Here is a 16,856-nt window from a genome sequence, read left to right on the forward strand (position 1 = left end):
AGAAGAGAAAAAAACAGCGATCGTTTACCAAGAAATGATCGCGCTTCGTGTTTACGAAGGGACACAGCTGGGAAGCTAAGAGAGTCGCCTCTCGGTGCTCTATCGCCTGGACGAGGTTACCGAAATCGATGAAACTGCATTCGGTTGTGGCTGGGGTGACCGAGAGGTGACGATGGTCACGTAATCAGCATCGCAAAAGTAAACAACCGATAAAACCGGCGATCGGTGTGAGCTCGAGGTCCCAGACCGGCTTATCGCTTGAAGCTCGCACCGAACTTCAGCTCTATACAATTTTCACCGCCGCTTGGTCGAAAGGCGATGGCCAGCGAGAATCGTGCCTTGGAAAGAAAATGGCAACATAATTCAGCATAATCGATAGCAGCCTGACCTTTGAGTGCGGTGTCTTGTTTCATTCGGAGTGATAAACGAAGCTACGAGTAGACTTTTGTTCTGGTATGGTTATAGTTAAAGCGAAACCAAGCCAAGGACAGGATGTAACCAGCAGAACAAGAATTTTTCGTAAATTAAAGCAATTCGTAGCAATATCGCTCTCAAAGCTTCTTTGCAACACGATCTATAATCGTTGCTACATGCTATGCGATGTTGTCAATGTCTTCCAACTGTTAAAAACGACTTCAAACGGTTCCTTAACTAGAGTATTCAAAATATCGCGAGTTCCTGCAGACACTGGGCCAGGAACGATTCGTTTTGAGAGGGCGCTATAGCTTTGTGAAATGCTTGGAATCATAAGAACCTCATCCACGGAACTCTCGACGAAAAGGGCAACGACCGCAGAAAAAGCAAACAAATCAGCTAGCTCTATCTGTCGTGGAACGAAGCCACCCTTGCGCCCAGTACCACGGAGCACCTCGGGACGGTAGAAACTAACAAACCCTCTCGAAGGGAAGCAATCGAAATTTCCACCGGGCCCTGTGGTTCTCGCCTTATCACTGTCGACGTGATCGTTTCAGCGCGAGAGCTAGCTTTATGGGAGGCTTTGAATGTCGTACTGAGCTACGGGCGGAGGAGAAAAGAAGTAACCGTTCAATTGTGAAGATTAAAATTCACCCTTCAATCTTCTTCGTCTGGATGCCTCACCAAATTCCTGCTGCTTGGCGGTGGAGAAATGGCAGTCACTCATTATGGAAATCAAACTTCAGCTACAGAGATTTTCCACTCAATCAATCAAGCGAGTGGACAGCTTTTCCGAACGGCTCGCACGGGCGGGTCTAGTTTCCGCTAGCGAGCGGATCTACTTTCCAGTTTTCCCTCCTCGTCTACGTGGTTCGAACGAGCCGATGGTCCGATCGGGGTAGCGTTTTTCTTGCGCTAGACGACAAAATAAATGGTTTCCCGATGGCATGAAGGAGGCGCACGGACGATTGATTAATGAATCGGTTGTAATTTAATACGGGATTTAATTTCAATCACTCAATCCTCGGTCAAACGGTCGGTATCCACGCCCGAAAGGAGAAGTTAGAATCCCGCTGGCAAGCCGGCACAGCTAGACAACCGATAGCCGATAGGCACCGGTGGCACTCCGACATGTGGACTCGGTGGTCGAGAGATTTGCTTTGCACTGTTTGCGATTGTAATTAATTTAAATGCTTAAGGAAAAAAAAGGAGCAAAGGCAAAATGTTTTCCAACATATAAAAGAGATCTGCAATCGTCACTCAGGAACAAGAGAAAATCGTTTTTTATTTAGTAAGAACAACGTTAGCTTACATTCTCGGGACGAAGCGCAAAATAATTGAGTGATTGCGATCGACCAAGGGTTTACCTATACAACGCACCAGGGCGAGAATACACATTAATCTTCTTGCAGTGGTAGCTTGACTTCTTCCAGGGCGTGTCACTGTTAAGCACATCTCTGACAACGCTAATGCTCAAATAATGAGCGATTATTTTTGAAGAGCGTTAAATTAATTGCATTCGAGAATGAGTTTCAAAAGTCGCTCCTAATGATGTGATCATGCGAAGACAAATTGTCGCAATGAAATCGTAATGACTTAAGTTAAGAACTGAATTAACTCTCCAATACGTTGCGTGAAAAAGCGGAGCAACTAAATGGTTTATGGTTGGATAACCATGGTCAAATCATTCCGCCATCTTTTCGTTCGGGAACTCTGCTAATGCACCAGCAGCGCACGTGCGTCACTTAGCTGATTAGCTGAGCTGTCTTTGTTTTCTTACCGGGCGGCCAAGTACTTCGGACCTTGCCCCGCTCGATGGCTAATGTCTACCGAGCAATATTTTCACAACCCAACGCTACGTAGTGATTGCTGGCAACCGGAACAATCGATCTTCCTTGCTCACTAGCCGGTGGTCGGTGCGATATCCGTGTCCGGGTCGGAAACTGCTGTACGCTGCATGCCCTTATCAGTGGTGAACGCGCGCAGAGGCGATCGCGATGATTCTTTTGTTGATCCTCGCCTACTGTTTGTTTTCACCTTTTCCCTTCGTACGCGACGGGTTAGGGCAAGCGCACACACCGAACCCTTGATCGATCGAGTCGCACCCACACGATCATGCAGATACCCGCGGCATGCGCATGTATTGTACACGATCCGCTTCCCCGTCGATCTCGAGCTGAGCAATTGAATTATCACCAGGTTCCAGGGACTGGCCGTGTTACAGAGACCCGAAGGGAACGACGGAACGATGTGGAAGGAACCGAGGAACGCTAGTGACCGAGCATGGTATCATCATATGAATGTTGGTGCGGCACAGCTTGATGGCCACGGGTTTGTTTCGGTTGCTGCTCGGGCCGTCCGAAACTGTCCCATCTCTTATCAGCGCCGTATTCTGGCGGCTGCTGATGTGGATCCCCATCCCTCCCAGGTCACAGCTCTGTGTGCGCACGTGTGTGCGTGTGCGGAAATTCTATAAAAGTAAGCACCCCCGGTCGGGATCTGTTATTCCCATCCTGAGGCCCACCCGGGATCGCCGGTGGAGAACGCTTGAGCAGTGTGCCGTTGTGTGATCGTGACAGTGTTCCGTCTCTACGTTGGGCGGATTCATCTCTTCCCTGCTGGCACGTTCTCGTCTATGTGCGACGGTAGTTCTAGTGAGCACATCCTAGTGCGTGAGCGAGTGCGTGGGTTCGGTGCGTGAAAGTGCACGGATACGCCACCAACGATGCGGATCCTCGGTGGACGGAGGCTGCTGTGGAGCGGCCTGGTGTCGCTAGTGCTGGTCCAAAGTGTTTTCGCAGGTACGTGACACATTCGTGCAAGGAAGGGTAATCAGGAGTTCAGGTCCGGCTCCGGGGCTAGAGGTTTCGCTTTGTTTTGCAATCTGAACAATGCATCATGCTTGCCTAACGTGCCCAATGGAATACTACGCGGCTCTGAGCACCATAAACCATTTGAGAGTAATTTAGACAATAAATTGTAATGGGCGATTTAGCGCTGATCCGCATACTGGGGTTTGGTGACGTGCGGGAACGGGGCCAACAAGTGATGGGCAGCTGGTATTAGTAACAGCAACGAAAAGTGTTTTGTTTTCCGGGGACAAAGATCGGGAGATAAATCAAAACTTCTCGATGTCGGTTGCACAAACTGGCGCAACAATTTGACGTTAGATCAACCGTTCTAGATTCATTTCCACTGTCCAATGAGTTTGCAGCTTCTGGTCTGAAAAAGATTTCGAGCCAGGTTTTGGATGAACGCAGTGGAGCTGATCAGCAACCGCCTTAGAGCAATTCTACGTAGCTACAGTTCTAATGAAGACTGACAGCGGCGGTAGGACGGAATGTTTTCATACTTTTCAATGAATTCAATTAGCCTGTCCAGTGCCGATGTTGTTTGTTTGAATCCCTTGCGGAAGTCATATGAATCACTGCACGTTTCACGCTAGCGAAGAGTCTAGATAACCCGTCCACTGCCAAACAAGCATTCCTGATCGTAATCAGGAATGACAGGGATCGTTGGTTCTAGAATAAAGCACAAATTCTACATGCTTCCTTTTGCAGCGTATGAAATTGCGCATTTCACAGAATGACTTCGAGGAGTGAGATCGCAGCATGTTTTTAAAACTATAAGTTAGTTTGCAAACACATTGTACCACATACGATTGTACTGTTTGTGCGTTGGTTTGCATAGAGGAAAGTAAGCTTTTTTGTTAATTGTTAGATATTTCTTTTGATTAAAATATTGAATTTTAGTATAAATCAGTATTAGGTATTCTTTTATATACCTCAGTTTGGAATTGATGCTCGTAAAATATAGTTCTACATTTTACAAAAGCACAGCTAATCATATTAAGAACAATATGAAAAACTGCTAGCAACTACTGAAGTAAGTCTTTCTGATTATCAGTCATCCAGAACATCGCAACAGAAACGAGCTGGTAGTGACGAAAATGCATTAGCACTAATGACTTTTCCACGGTGAATGACTGATAACATCGACAGCTTCCCTGGCGCCCTCGGTTCGTTACTGCTCAATGTCAAGTTCAGGAGCAGGGATTTGCACACCATGTGGACACAGCTTAGATGATCGTTCGAACCTCATGGATTGATAATCCCGAGGCTAGTCGCTTATCAGCCCGCCTGTTCGACGCTGAGTGTGCACTTTTGCGATACTCGCCGTTGCCTTACGCTGATGACCTTTCTTTTGAACTCCTGGGGTTGGTGTAGAATTCGAAAATACTAGCCGATAGTAGACATGGACGCCCGGTACCGGCTATCACGCAATAGGTCAACATACTCCGCACATGTCTCGCTTGCCACGAACATTATGCAACATCTGAGGGCAACCATATACTGATTACGCTTTTGTTTTCTCTTTCCTTTCCTTTCGACGTGCAGCTTCATGCAAAACGGGCTGTCCAGCACGTAAGTGTTGCTTGCGGTGGTGAAATTGATAGCCAAATATACAACGTGATCAATTTACCTTTCAGCTAACAAATCGAGCAAGTACAACTTCAAACCCGGCACCGTGTACCAGTATGACGTGGACAGCTTCGTGCAGATTCAACAGTCGGAACGGTCGGATAACAAGCAGACCACGTTGAAGGTGGAAGGCAAGGTAGAAGTTTACGCCGGAAACAACTGCCAGTACACGCTGAAGGTGGTCTCGTTGACCTCGTACGCCCCGGACGGCAAGAAAACGGCGTTCGGGCCCGAAATCAGCAAGCCAGTTCAGTTCACACTGTCGAACGATGAGCTGCTGTCGGAAATTTGTACTGAGACCGGCGACACCGATTTCTCGGTGAACGTTAAGCGAGGTCTGATCTCGCTGTTCCAATCGGCACAGGACAAGAGCACTGAAACCGATGTTTTCGGCGTGTGTCAGACGTCCTTCTCGAGCTATCCCTCGGGAGGTGCGACCGTTGTTGAGAAGGTGCGCGACTTGGGCAACTGCGCCTATCGTGAATCGCTTTCCAACAGCTTCGTCACGCGTATCGTCAACAACAAGGCCGGTATCAAGACCACGCCGCTGCTGCAGAGCTCCTACAGCAGCCAGCAAACCTTCCAGGGTAACATGCTTTCTTCGGTCAAGCTTAGCGAGGAGTACCAGTACATGCCGTACCTGAAGGACAAGGTCGGTGTAACGGCAAAGGTAACAACGAAGCTGACGCTTTCGGGCAACAAGGCCGGAGCTGCACCCGCCCTGGGTGGCGCTTCCGAACCGCGTTCCATCATCTTCGAAAATCCCGACCAGCAGCCAGCCGGCAATCTGGCCACCATCAAGCAGGAACTGAAATCGACCGTCGAATCGTACACCAATGGCAACGTGGGTAAGAAAACCGCCAATATGTTCGTGGAGCTGATTCAGCTGATGCGCTACTCCAAGAAGGAAGACCTGTTGACGCTGTACAACCAGGTTAAGGCTGGCAGCGTACACTCGAACAAATCGCTGGCCCGCAAGGTCTACCTGGACTCGCTGTATCGCGTCGGAACTGGTGATGCCGTCGAAGCTATCACGCAGCTGTACAAGAACAAGGAAATCACGGATGCGCAGGAGCAGAAGCTAGCGTTCGTGTCGCTCAACTTGGTCAACTCGATGACGCACGATGCGCTGAAGGCCGTCAACAAGCTGCTGGACGGAAACCCTCCACGCGAGGCGTACCTGAGCGTGGGCTCGTTGGTCAGCAAGTACTGCCAAAAGCACGGCTGCCAGTCGGCGGATGTGAAAGAAATCTCGAACAAATTCGCTGCCAAGCTCGGCAAGTGTCAGGCGACCACGCGCGCTCAGGAAGACGTCATTGTCGCAGTACTGAAGGGTGTCCGCAACTCGGACAATCTCGTTGCACCGTTGCTCGATAAGGTCGTGCAGTGCTCCGGACCTGAGGCATCGTCGCGTGTTCGCGTGGCGGCCCTACAGGCCTTCCCGGCTGCTTCCTGCAACAAAAAGGTCGTCAATTCGGCTCTCACCACGCTGAAGGACGTGAACGAAGATTCGGAAATTCGTATCCACGCTTATCTGTCGCTCGTTGAGTGTCCCTCGGCCAACGTTGCCAACGAGCTGAAGGCTTTGCTGGACGCCGAGAAGGTGTACCAGGTGGGTTCATTCATCACCTCTCACCTGGCTAGCCTGCGCGCCTCGGTCGATCCGACGCGTGAGGCTGCACGGCAGCACTTTGGCAAGTTGCGCACCTCCAACAAGTTCCCCTTCGATGTCCGTCGGTACTCGTTCAACCGCGAGTTCTCGTACGCCGTTGAATCGCTAGGTGTTGGCGCCAGTGCCGAAACGAGCGTGATTTACTCGCAGAAGAGTTTCCTCCCGAAATCGGTCGGACTGAACTTTACGGCTGAGCTGTTTGGCAATGGACTGAACGTGTTTGAGCTCGAGGGACGCCAGGACAACCTGGAGCGGTTGGTGGAGCATTACTTTGGACCGAAGGGATTCTTCTCCGGCTTGGATCTGCAATCGGCGTACGATCTTGTCGCCAAGCACTACCAGAAACTGTCCGACAAGGCGAAGGAACGCTTCCGTCGTGGCATTCGTGACGACATTCGTGCGCTCGCGCGCAACGTCGATCTGCACAACGACGTGCTGCAGGACTTCAACCTCGATCTGACGGTGAAGGTGTTCGGATCGGAGCTGTTCTTCTTGAGCACCGGCGAAAACGTTCCGACCGATCCGGAGCAGTTCCTCGACAAGGCGCTGGAGTGCTTCGATAAGATGGTGGAGGGTGCGAAGAAGTTCGAGCGCACGTTTGAGCATCACGCACTGTTCTTGGACACCGACCTCGTGTACACCACTGCTCTCGGTCTGCCACTGAAACTGTCGGCCCAGGGTGCCGGTGTAGCCCGTCTGGACACCGCCCTTGAGCTGGACTTCAAGAACCTGATCAAGGACTACAGCAACGCCAAGTTCAACGTCAAGCTCCAGCCAAGCGGTAGCTTCGAAGTCACCGGAACTCTGAGCGTGGATGCGTTTAACGTGCTGACCGGAATGCAGGTGGCCGTATCGGGCCATACGTCCAGCGGAGCGGCCGTTAAGTTTGCTCTGCACGATGCCACTGCTTACGATCTGACGATTGATTCGCTGCAGAGCAAGCAGGAGCTCGTATCCGTGAACTTCCGCGAAGTCATCATCACGCGCGAACGCGGCAACCAACTGATCACTCTTCCGGCCAAACGACAGGAGTTTGGTTCCAAGTTCAGCGAGTGCTTCGACAACCTGTACAGCTTGATCGGTGTGACCGTGTGCGCTGCACACAAGATCGACCAGGAGGAGCTGTTCGAGGTGTACCTGGAAGTGGAACCGAAGTACCATTTCTCTGGTAAATTCAACCAAGGCCGTGAAATATCGCTGGTGTTGACTTTCGACACCCCCGGCTCGCAAACGAAACGTCTGACGAACCTGCGGTTTGAAGCTGTGACCGCTGAGGCGTTGTACGTGAAGGTAACGCTCGAATCGCCGATCCGTAACCTCGACTTCAAGCTGGGCCTGAATAACAACGACAAAGAGGTCGCTCTTTACGCGCTGGCCCACAACGGTGTGGAGGAGTACCTGGCCAAGGTAGGATTCGAGAAGGGCGCCTCCGGTGGAAACGATGAGTACGTGCCGATCTTCACTATCCGCTCGCCGAGCGGTGACGCACAGGTATCTAAGCTGGTTCAGACGACCGGAAAGATTGTTGTCGAGAATTTGGATGGCGGCAAGCGCAAGTACAACCTGCAAAACATCGAGTGGAGCAGTCCGTACGCCCCGAAAACGACCATCAACGGGCACGTGGTGGCGAACAATCATCGCAGCTACGACGCGAACGTCGATCTCACCGTAGGTGACGTGAAGAACAACGTCGTGGGTCACCTGGACTTCGATCTGAAACACCTTCAGCTGGATCTCGAGAAGAAGACCCCGAGCGATGCCAACAAGAACTTCAAGGTTAACGTGAACGTGGCGTACACGGAAAATTCATTCAAGAACCTGTTCTCGTTCGCGAGCGGCAAAGACTTCAACAACCCCTCGAACAAGTACGAGTTCAGCCAGTTCGCTGAGTTCGCGCTTAACCCGGAATCGCAACGCTTGGAGTCACTCAAGCTGAACAACAAACTGCAGCTACCAAAACAGCTGATCCGCCTGGACTTTGCGACGAATAAGAATAAGTTCTTCCTGGATGGTGAGTACGGTTACGACAAGTACAAGATCGCGGCTAACGTCGATGCCAAGTACAACGAGAAGTCAGCGGGCGATTACGATGTGCAGCTGGGCGGTTCGCTCAACAAGCACTTCTTCAAGTTGACGTCCAAGCGCATCGTCGAGCAGAACAAGAGCCGCTTCAGCAACAAACTAACGGCCAGCACTGGCACCAAGTTTGAGTTGAACGGAGCCGTCTCGAACCGCTTCACCAGCCAGGATGGTGAGCTCAACCTGGAAGGCTCTCTGGTTGCCGTTGAGAAAGCTTCACCTTACAAGTACGTACCACTACCGCGAACTGTGAAGTCGCTCTAGCGACACTGGTTTAGGATGACAGCTTATTGTTCGATACACCCCCTTTCGTCCCTTTAGGCTTTCATTAACAGTGCAGTTCTCCGCCGCGAACGTCCTCTCCAACGCCAAGGTGCTGGTGGATAAGGAAGAGTTCGCCACGTACGATGTCAAGCTCGAGCGCGGACAGGACCCGAATGGAAAGTTTACGGTGAGTTTGATGCGAAGTGCGACCGATCGTCGACTGTTCCACTAACAAAATGCTCTCCATGTTACTCTGCTCTCCGGAAACAGTTTGTGGTGAAGGATTTCTTCAACGGAAACGGTGAGCTCAAGTCCAACAAGGGCCAGGGCGAGCTGTTCGCCGTGGCCAGCTTCGTGAAGCAGGACCGCAAGGTTAAGCTGGACAGCAAGTTCAAGGTCAGCGCACCGGTATACGATGTAGCGGTCGACTTCTACTACGATTTTGAAAAGGACAACAGCAAGAAGGTGCACTTCGAAACGAAGAACAAAGCCACCCAGTCCAGCTTCGACAGCAAGAACAAGCTCGAGGTGTTCTCGGAAAAGTACGAGCTGAACATGCAGGCCCAGGGCAGCCCGAAACCGGTCGATGGAACGTTTACCACCAAGTTCAACCTGGTACTGCCAACAGGCCGCCAGCTCGGAGGTGACTTCAAGAGTGAAGTTTCCACAAAGGACGAAAAGAAATCGGGCAACATGGTGACGAACCTGTTCGACAAGCAACCGGGTGGCAAGCAGCGCTCGGTGCAATGGACTGCCGAGCTGAAGGATGGCAATTTCAAGGCGAAGCTCTTTGAAGCCGTGCACAACGTGAAGTACACCGATCTGGACGGTCAAACCGTGGTGCTAGACGTGGGAGTGAAGCATGTCCCGGCGGGAAGTTACAAGGCGGCCGCTGGTAGCTTGAAGGTTTCCGGTAGTCTGCTTCCGCAGGAGGCCGAGCTCAGCGTCGTTGTCGATGAGTACTGCGAACATCACGCGAAGTACCACGTCAGTGGCAAGTATGGTGCGGACTTCACAACGGCACTTGTGGGCGGATATCACGTCGGAGGCCACGGTAAACCGGCTAGCCACGAGCTGAAGGTGGACGTGACCGCACCGGGTTACAAGCTGGGCGCGGTGTCCAACGGAAAGTACACGCAGCCAGAGACCGACGACGGAGTTTACGATTTCGAGTACACCGGTTCGGTCGATTACAACGGTCAGAGTGCGTCAGTGTCCACGCAGGCGAAGGGCAATTGCAACCGCGGAAACGGCAAACTCAGCTTGAACCTCCCGAATGTGGATCCGATTGCGGCCGAAGGATCGTACACCTACGATGGCAAGGATGATTCATCGTTCTCCACGAATGGGGGACTGAAGGTGTCGTACGGAGCGGGAAAACATTTCGAGTACACCGGCTCGGGCAAGTTCAATTCGCCGGATGATGTGCAGGTGCACGTCACCCTGAAGTCGGAGTTCGAGAACGTGCGCAATGTAGACGTTACCTTCAAGCACGCCAAATCTAGCGACAGTGCGTACAACACCAAAATGCAGCTGACGGCCGATGGCAAGAAGTTCAGCGTCGAGAATGCCGTTGTCCTGTCGGAGATGAACCCGTCGGTTGACTTCACGCTCGACTACCCTGGCAACACGGTGAAGGTGTACGGCAGCTACAAGACGCTCGGACACAGCGCGTTCAAGGCCGAAACCAAGGTGCAGAACCTGGGTAGCTTCGACATGGAGGCCAACGTGGAGGCCAACTTCGACAGCTACCAGACCTTCTACGTCAAGCTGTACGGTGATGCGCCGAAGCTTAACACGAACAAGTTCTCGGTTGAGGTGAACGCCAAGCCGGGCTCGAACGGAAAGGGCGTCAACTTCCGCGCCTCCGAAGGCGGCAAGGACATTCTGAGCGGATACGCTGACTACTCGGTGAAGGAGCAGGGCAAGGCGACCGTCATCGAGGGCCAGGGCAACGTGAAGCTTTACGACAAGCAGCAGACCGCAACGTTCAAGCTGATCCGCGAGAAGCTGTCCGAGTCCGGTGTCTCAGCCTCGCTAACTGCATCTGTCGGCAAGTACTCGGCTCACCATGAGGCGCGCGTCCAGCCGAACGAATTCAGCATGAAGACCAGCGTGTGTGATGAGAAGAAAAAGTGCACCAAGCTGGAGCTCCTGTCCAAGCTCGAACGCGGGGCTAGCTCGTTCAGCCACAATGCTGTCGTCTCGGTTGAGGTGCAGCAGATGGGCTACGAGCACGAGTTCGGTCTGTCCGCCAAGACCAGCGCCAATGGACTGAAGTTCGATCACACCACGGATATGTACCTGAAGGAGAAGAAGCAGCCCAAGTACCAGTACCTGTTCTACGTGCACCCGACATCTGCTGGCGCAAGTCTCATTCTACCCACACGCACCATCGCCTTGGAGAGTTCGTTGAATCTGCCCAAGGACAAGTTCGGTCCGTTCGACGGTAGCGTATCGTTCTATCTGGACAAGAAGAATGAACCGGAGAATAAGGCTACGTTTGCATTGCGCGGAGAGACCAAGCTGCTTGGTTCGACCGGTGTCAGTGCCAATGCCGGCCTGACGTTCTCGCACCCAACCATCAAGGCCCTGGCGATCCGTGCCAAGGGCGCGCTGGATGGTGACAAGCACACCGCGGACGGGTCGGTCGAATTCGACATCTTCAAGAAGGCCGGCGATAAGATCGTGGCCAAGGTGAGCTACTCCAACAGTGACAAATCGTTCAAGGGCTTCAACATCACCTCGGAAGCGAGCGTGAGCAGCAAGGGATTGGGACTGAACTGTGGCTTTAGTGGTCATTCGGCGATGTCCCTCGCCACGCGTCAAGCCAGCGCCGCCGGATCTCTGACACTGCCCTTCGAGGGATACACGTTCGGGTCGTACTTCTTCGGAAGCCCGGAATCGTTCGACTTCATGGTAACCAGATTCGGTGAAGATTTCGTCCGAGCACAAGGCACTTTCGATACCAAGAAGTACACCGGAGACGTTTCGACGACGTTCAAGTTCGTGCCCACCAGACCTGTGGTGTTCCATACGCAGATGAGCGGACTCTCGTCCGCCAAATTCTCCTTCAAGCAGGGCCAGTTCTTCAGCGCCGACGGTACGTTCGGTGTGGACAAGGCGTTGGTGCTGAATGTCGTTGGCGAAGGAAAACCACTGCTCAACGCTAAGGTCACCCTGGACGCTAGCCACTTCCTGTCGACGGAGTACAAGGTCGATGAAGCGAACGCGAAGTCATTCTTGCAAGCGCTCAACAAGCAGCTGCAGAGCGACTTCACCGTGGTCAAGGATGATATTACCCAACGGTATGCTAAGCTTACGCAGGATGTTTCCACGCTTGCGTCGAATGTCATGAACGCGCTGCCTGACTTCGGAAAGTTCCAGGAAAGCTACGCCAAGCAGCTGCAGAAGCTGCAGGAGGACATCATGAGCGATCCGGCGCTGGCCGAGTTCGTGAGGGTGGTCTCCCAGGCGTTCCAGCACGTGAGCGAAATCTTCGGTCAACTGTCACAGGTGTACGTGGATAGCGTGCGGCAAATTTCAGCCATCCTCAACGACATGGGAGCACAATTCATAGAAATGTTCAACACAAAGCTGCTGCCGGCTCTGAAGGATCTTTCGACCAAGGTTGAGGCTGCCTTCTTCAACATCTACGAAGAAACCGTCAAGATGGTGGTCGCCGTTTTCGAGCGCACCGTCAAGGCGCTGAAGGTGTTCGAAGAGGACTTCAACAAGATCGCCACCAACGTATCCGAGCTGTTCCGCACGTTCGCCCAGACATTTAACAAGGCCATCCAGGTGCTCGAGAAGGAGTTCAAGGAGCTGTACAAACTGGTTCAGGACTATTTCGAATCGTTCGATGAGTTCAGGGCGGTCAAGGAGATGTTCCGCGAGTACTTCGACGGATTCGATCGCTACGCCTACCAGCTGCTGAAGGAGTTGCTAAGCCTTGTGGAGGCCGTCTACCCGATGCCCGAGGTGCAGGAGTTCACGGCTGCCATCAACAAGTACGTCTCGAACAAGCTCGAGAACAAGCCGGTCAACGATGTCGAAGAGCTGAAGGCCCTGTTCGTGAGCTTCGTGAAGGTGCTGAACCACGCCGTGGAGCGACTCATTGCGGGCGTGAACGTACAGCTATCGGAGCCGACCTTCGGCAGCGAAAGCCTTACCTCGTTCGTAACCTTCAAGTTCCTGCCGTACGTCTCCAGCATTCAGTTCAGCCCGTGGAACTTCGTGCGCAACGAAAAGTTCTATTCGCTCCGCGATCTGGTCCACCAACTGCGCTTGTACGTGTTCAGTCCGTTCGCCCGCGTCCCGGTGTTCCACATGCACGGTCAGCTAAGCGACGGAGGTCACTTCTTTACGTTCGACGACAAACACTTCACCTTCCCGGGCAGCTGCTCGTACCTGCTGGCGTCTGACTTTGTCGACGGAAACTTCAGCATCGTGGCCGACATGGACAAGGGCCACTTGAAGTCGATCACGCTGGTGGACAAGGACTCGACGGTTGAGCTCAACAGCAAGGCCGTGGTGAAGTATAACGGCAAGGAAACCGATCTGCCCATCCACCAAAAGGACGTGTACGTGTTCCGCAAGTACTACACGGTCACCGTTGGCACCAAGTACGGTGCACAGGTCATGTGTACAACAGACCTGAAGATGTGCCACTTCTTCGTATCAGAGTTCTACTTCGGCCGGCTCCGCGGTTTGCTCGGCAACGGCAACTACGAGCCGTTCGATGACCTGGCGCTACCGAATGGTAAGATCGCTGAGGTTTCTACCGATTTCGCAAACTCCTACAAGACGAGCCTGGCATGTGCCGCCGTTGGTGATCACGGTCACGACTCACACGGCCACGCCAACCCGACCTGTGCCAAGTTCTTCGGTTCCGAATCCTCGCTGAAGCTGTGCTCGTACCTGCGCGATCAGACCAACTACAAGGAGGCCTGCAACCACGCGGCCCACGACGCCGGTGACAAGGCGGACGAAGCTGCCTGCGCTATTGCCCGGTTGTACGTGTCCGGCTGCACGCTGTACGGCATCCCGACCATAATGCCGACCCAGTGTGAGAAGTGTTCCACCGACGAGGGACGCTCGGTCGATGCAGGTGACTACTTCTCGGTGAAGGCTCCGCAGAAGAAGGCCGACGTTGTTGTGGTGGTGGACACGAGCCTCGGACCACTGCTCGGGGAGCTGGTACAGGGCACGATCAACGATATGCGCAAGGAGTTCAAGGCCGTCGGTATCAGCGATGTGCATGTCGCTGTTATCGGTTACAGCAAGACGAACAAATACACCAGCCTTTTCTCGAACGGTGGCAAGCTGGACTACACCGGAAAGCTTGGTCAGGCTGATGTTACTAGTGGTCCAAAGCAGTGCCGCGGATTGGTTACGGGTGTCGAATCCGTCGACGCCGTCCTCGGTGCGCTGTTTAAGATGGGCGAACAAACGAGAGAAAGTCTGGGAGCAACCACTGAGGTATACGCTCTACGCCGTGCCTTCACCTATCCGTTCCGTGCCACAGCCAGCAAATCCGTGTTAGTTGTGCGAGCGGAATCGTTCGACGTTTCCGAACCGGTAAGTAACCGAAAAACTCATCAGAAGGCGTTCGAGTTTGGCTAACGATTTCTGAATTGCCAATTACAGGGAAGCGCTCTCGGAGCAGCTTTGGGATTGGCCAACGTCAAGGCTCGTGGCATCATGTTCAACATGGTGGCGCCTTTGAAGAGCGTCGGACTGACAAACACCAAGGACCTGGCGAAGGTCAAATCCATTGTTGGTGAGTATGACGGCGCGAGTGAAGAAGCAGAAAAGATTGGCAAATGAAACGGATTCTAACTCGCTTTCCTCCGCGCATTGCAACAGGCTTCAACGAACGGGTCGTCTACCACATGAACGACAAGAAACGTACCCTTGGCTCAAGCGAGATGAAGAAATCGCTCAAGTACGACGATGTAGTGGCCGTTTCCACCGTCGAGCGGACCGGAGGCAACTTCTTCGTACTGCAGAACTACTCCCAGCAGAAGGGAGCGAAGGAGAAGAAGCAGTTCATCTCGATCATGGCTGCCGTGCTCGCCGATCAGCTATCGCGAACGGAAACCACCAACGACTGCTTCTGCACGCTGCGCGGTGGTCTACATCCCGAACCGATCTGCACCGTCACCGACGTTCAATTGCTTGCGGCATCGGTACGTAGCGAGAGGATCGATCGATTACACGTAGGGAAAGCATTTAACATTCATTTTACCATTGCAGAAAAAGGCCGGCGGAGCTAAGGGATAAACCGACCCTCCAGCAACATCCGTAGCGGTTATTTATTGTGTAAAGAGCGTCGAGTTCCAAACAGCAGGACAACCAAAAGCTATGCGTGGGGTGCCCTTTTCGCATAAGACACATCTGCAAGTCACAGATAAGTGAGGGAGAGATAAAAAAGGAGCACAAGGAGACAAGAAGACGCTCATTTTCTAACATACTGTTTTTCTTGTTGCTATCGTGAACTATTTCTTTTTAATAAATAGAGTGACTTTACAAATAAACATTGTCATTGTGTAAGAACTCATTTCCCTTAGCCGTCTGTGAGATTTTTGTTGAATGTTGGGTAAAAGACTATGCTCAGGCACTACTGACTGTGTTAGGATCATTTTGTTACCAGGTACGATATACGCGCCAGAAATGCTGTGGATCGAAATGCCAACGAAAAGTAATCCACTTGCTTTTTCACTTGACCCTGGCATACACACGCACATACATATTTGCAGCCGGGATCGAAATCGAATCATCATCTATATCGGAACGAATGAGATTCGAAACGCTAAAGCTCTAATCTAATCCACACACTTAGATAGCATAGCCTTAAATACGGCCCGGCCCCGGTAGGGCGTACCGGGTTACGTTTCGTGCCGGATCGTGTGCGGTGGCTTGTGTTCATATCGTTAATTGAATATTGAAATGAATTTGTTCAATACTGTAAATTGTGTTTATCCCTTTTTCCTGCAGCCCATAGAACGAACCCATTTACCTTTCGCTTTCGTCGTACTTTTTTCTTCTTTCCCTCGGCTTCGGTCGCCAGTGTCGCTGCAACGTAAATTAAATAGTTCAAATTCAACCTGCTTGGTGCACTTGTTGCATTGCAACGAACGCACGCACAGACAATCGACACTATACATTCGTATGATTAATGCTTTTGCCATTGGCATTATTTCGTCCTGCCAGCAGGTCATTCAACCAAAACGAACAAAACAAAAAATAGCATGCATTCTCTTAGCATTTGATCGTATTGCAACCTGCCGTTCCGGCTGTGTCATCCGAGTCTCCGTGCTGACTGTTGAATTGATTTTTCATCATCATGCGTCCGTGGCTTTTTGTGCACTCTTGCGGTAATCATTCGGCGTCATTGTTGTTGACGCGAATCAATTATTAATATTGAAGCTGCTAATTTATTTAACACACATTTTAATGATTGTTTGCGCTCGCAACGATCGGTGGCCGCTTCCATTCCGTCCATTTGCGGCGATGCGCATGAATTAATGCTTCACGTCCTGCCGAATGTGGTGTCATGCTGGCGTAGCACCCGAACGGCTTGAGATGCAACCGGAGGCACTTTATGTTGCCGCAACCGCAAACTAACCGAGCATCAAAGTTGATTCCAGAGCAAGAAAAAACGGCATTTTTAATTGAGTCGGGCTTATACCTACATTCAGACAGCGATAATGAACTCGTAGGGCAGACACACTAGAACGGAGTAACACGATTACTTTGACGAGCGCTACACGGCGCTCTACAGCAGGCAGCCTTTTCCCTATCCATACTTAGTGCCCTTCAAACGGGCATGAGTTTGTGGTAGCGCCAAATACAATCCCGTGGCGAGGTACCTTCGTGCTTTGGCGGTGGTCAAAGGTCGGAACCTCTTTGCTAATGAACCGAATGGTGCCTCCGTGCGCGCG

The 16,856-nt window shown here is 52.1% G+C and overlaps 1 protein-coding gene across 1 annotated transcript; it reads left to right on the top strand.

Moving 5' to 3' along the window:
• The first annotated feature begins 3,139 nt into the window (after positions 1 to 3,139).
• LOC128721023 (apolipophorins) lies at positions 3,140 to 15,443 on the top strand. Its single transcript, XM_053814727.1, has 8 exons — positions 3,140 to 3,215; positions 4,812 to 4,838; positions 4,904 to 8,873; positions 8,968 to 9,097; positions 9,181 to 14,490; positions 14,560 to 14,692; positions 14,779 to 15,101; positions 15,169 to 15,443. Exons 1-8 carry the CDS (start codon positions 3,140 to 3,142, stop codon positions 15,193 to 15,195), a joined length of 9,996 nt encoding a protein of 3,331 aa, XP_053670702.1. The 3' UTR covers positions 15,196 to 15,443.
• The last annotated feature ends 1,413 nt before the right edge of the window (positions 15,444 to 16,856 follow it).

The sequence above is a fragment of the Anopheles nili genome, chromosome 2, assembly GCF_943737925.1.
Source record: "Anopheles nili chromosome 2, idAnoNiliSN_F5_01, whole genome shotgun sequence".
In the NCBI taxonomy this organism is placed as follows: Eukaryota; Metazoa; Arthropoda; class Insecta; order Diptera; family Culicidae; genus Anopheles; species Anopheles nili.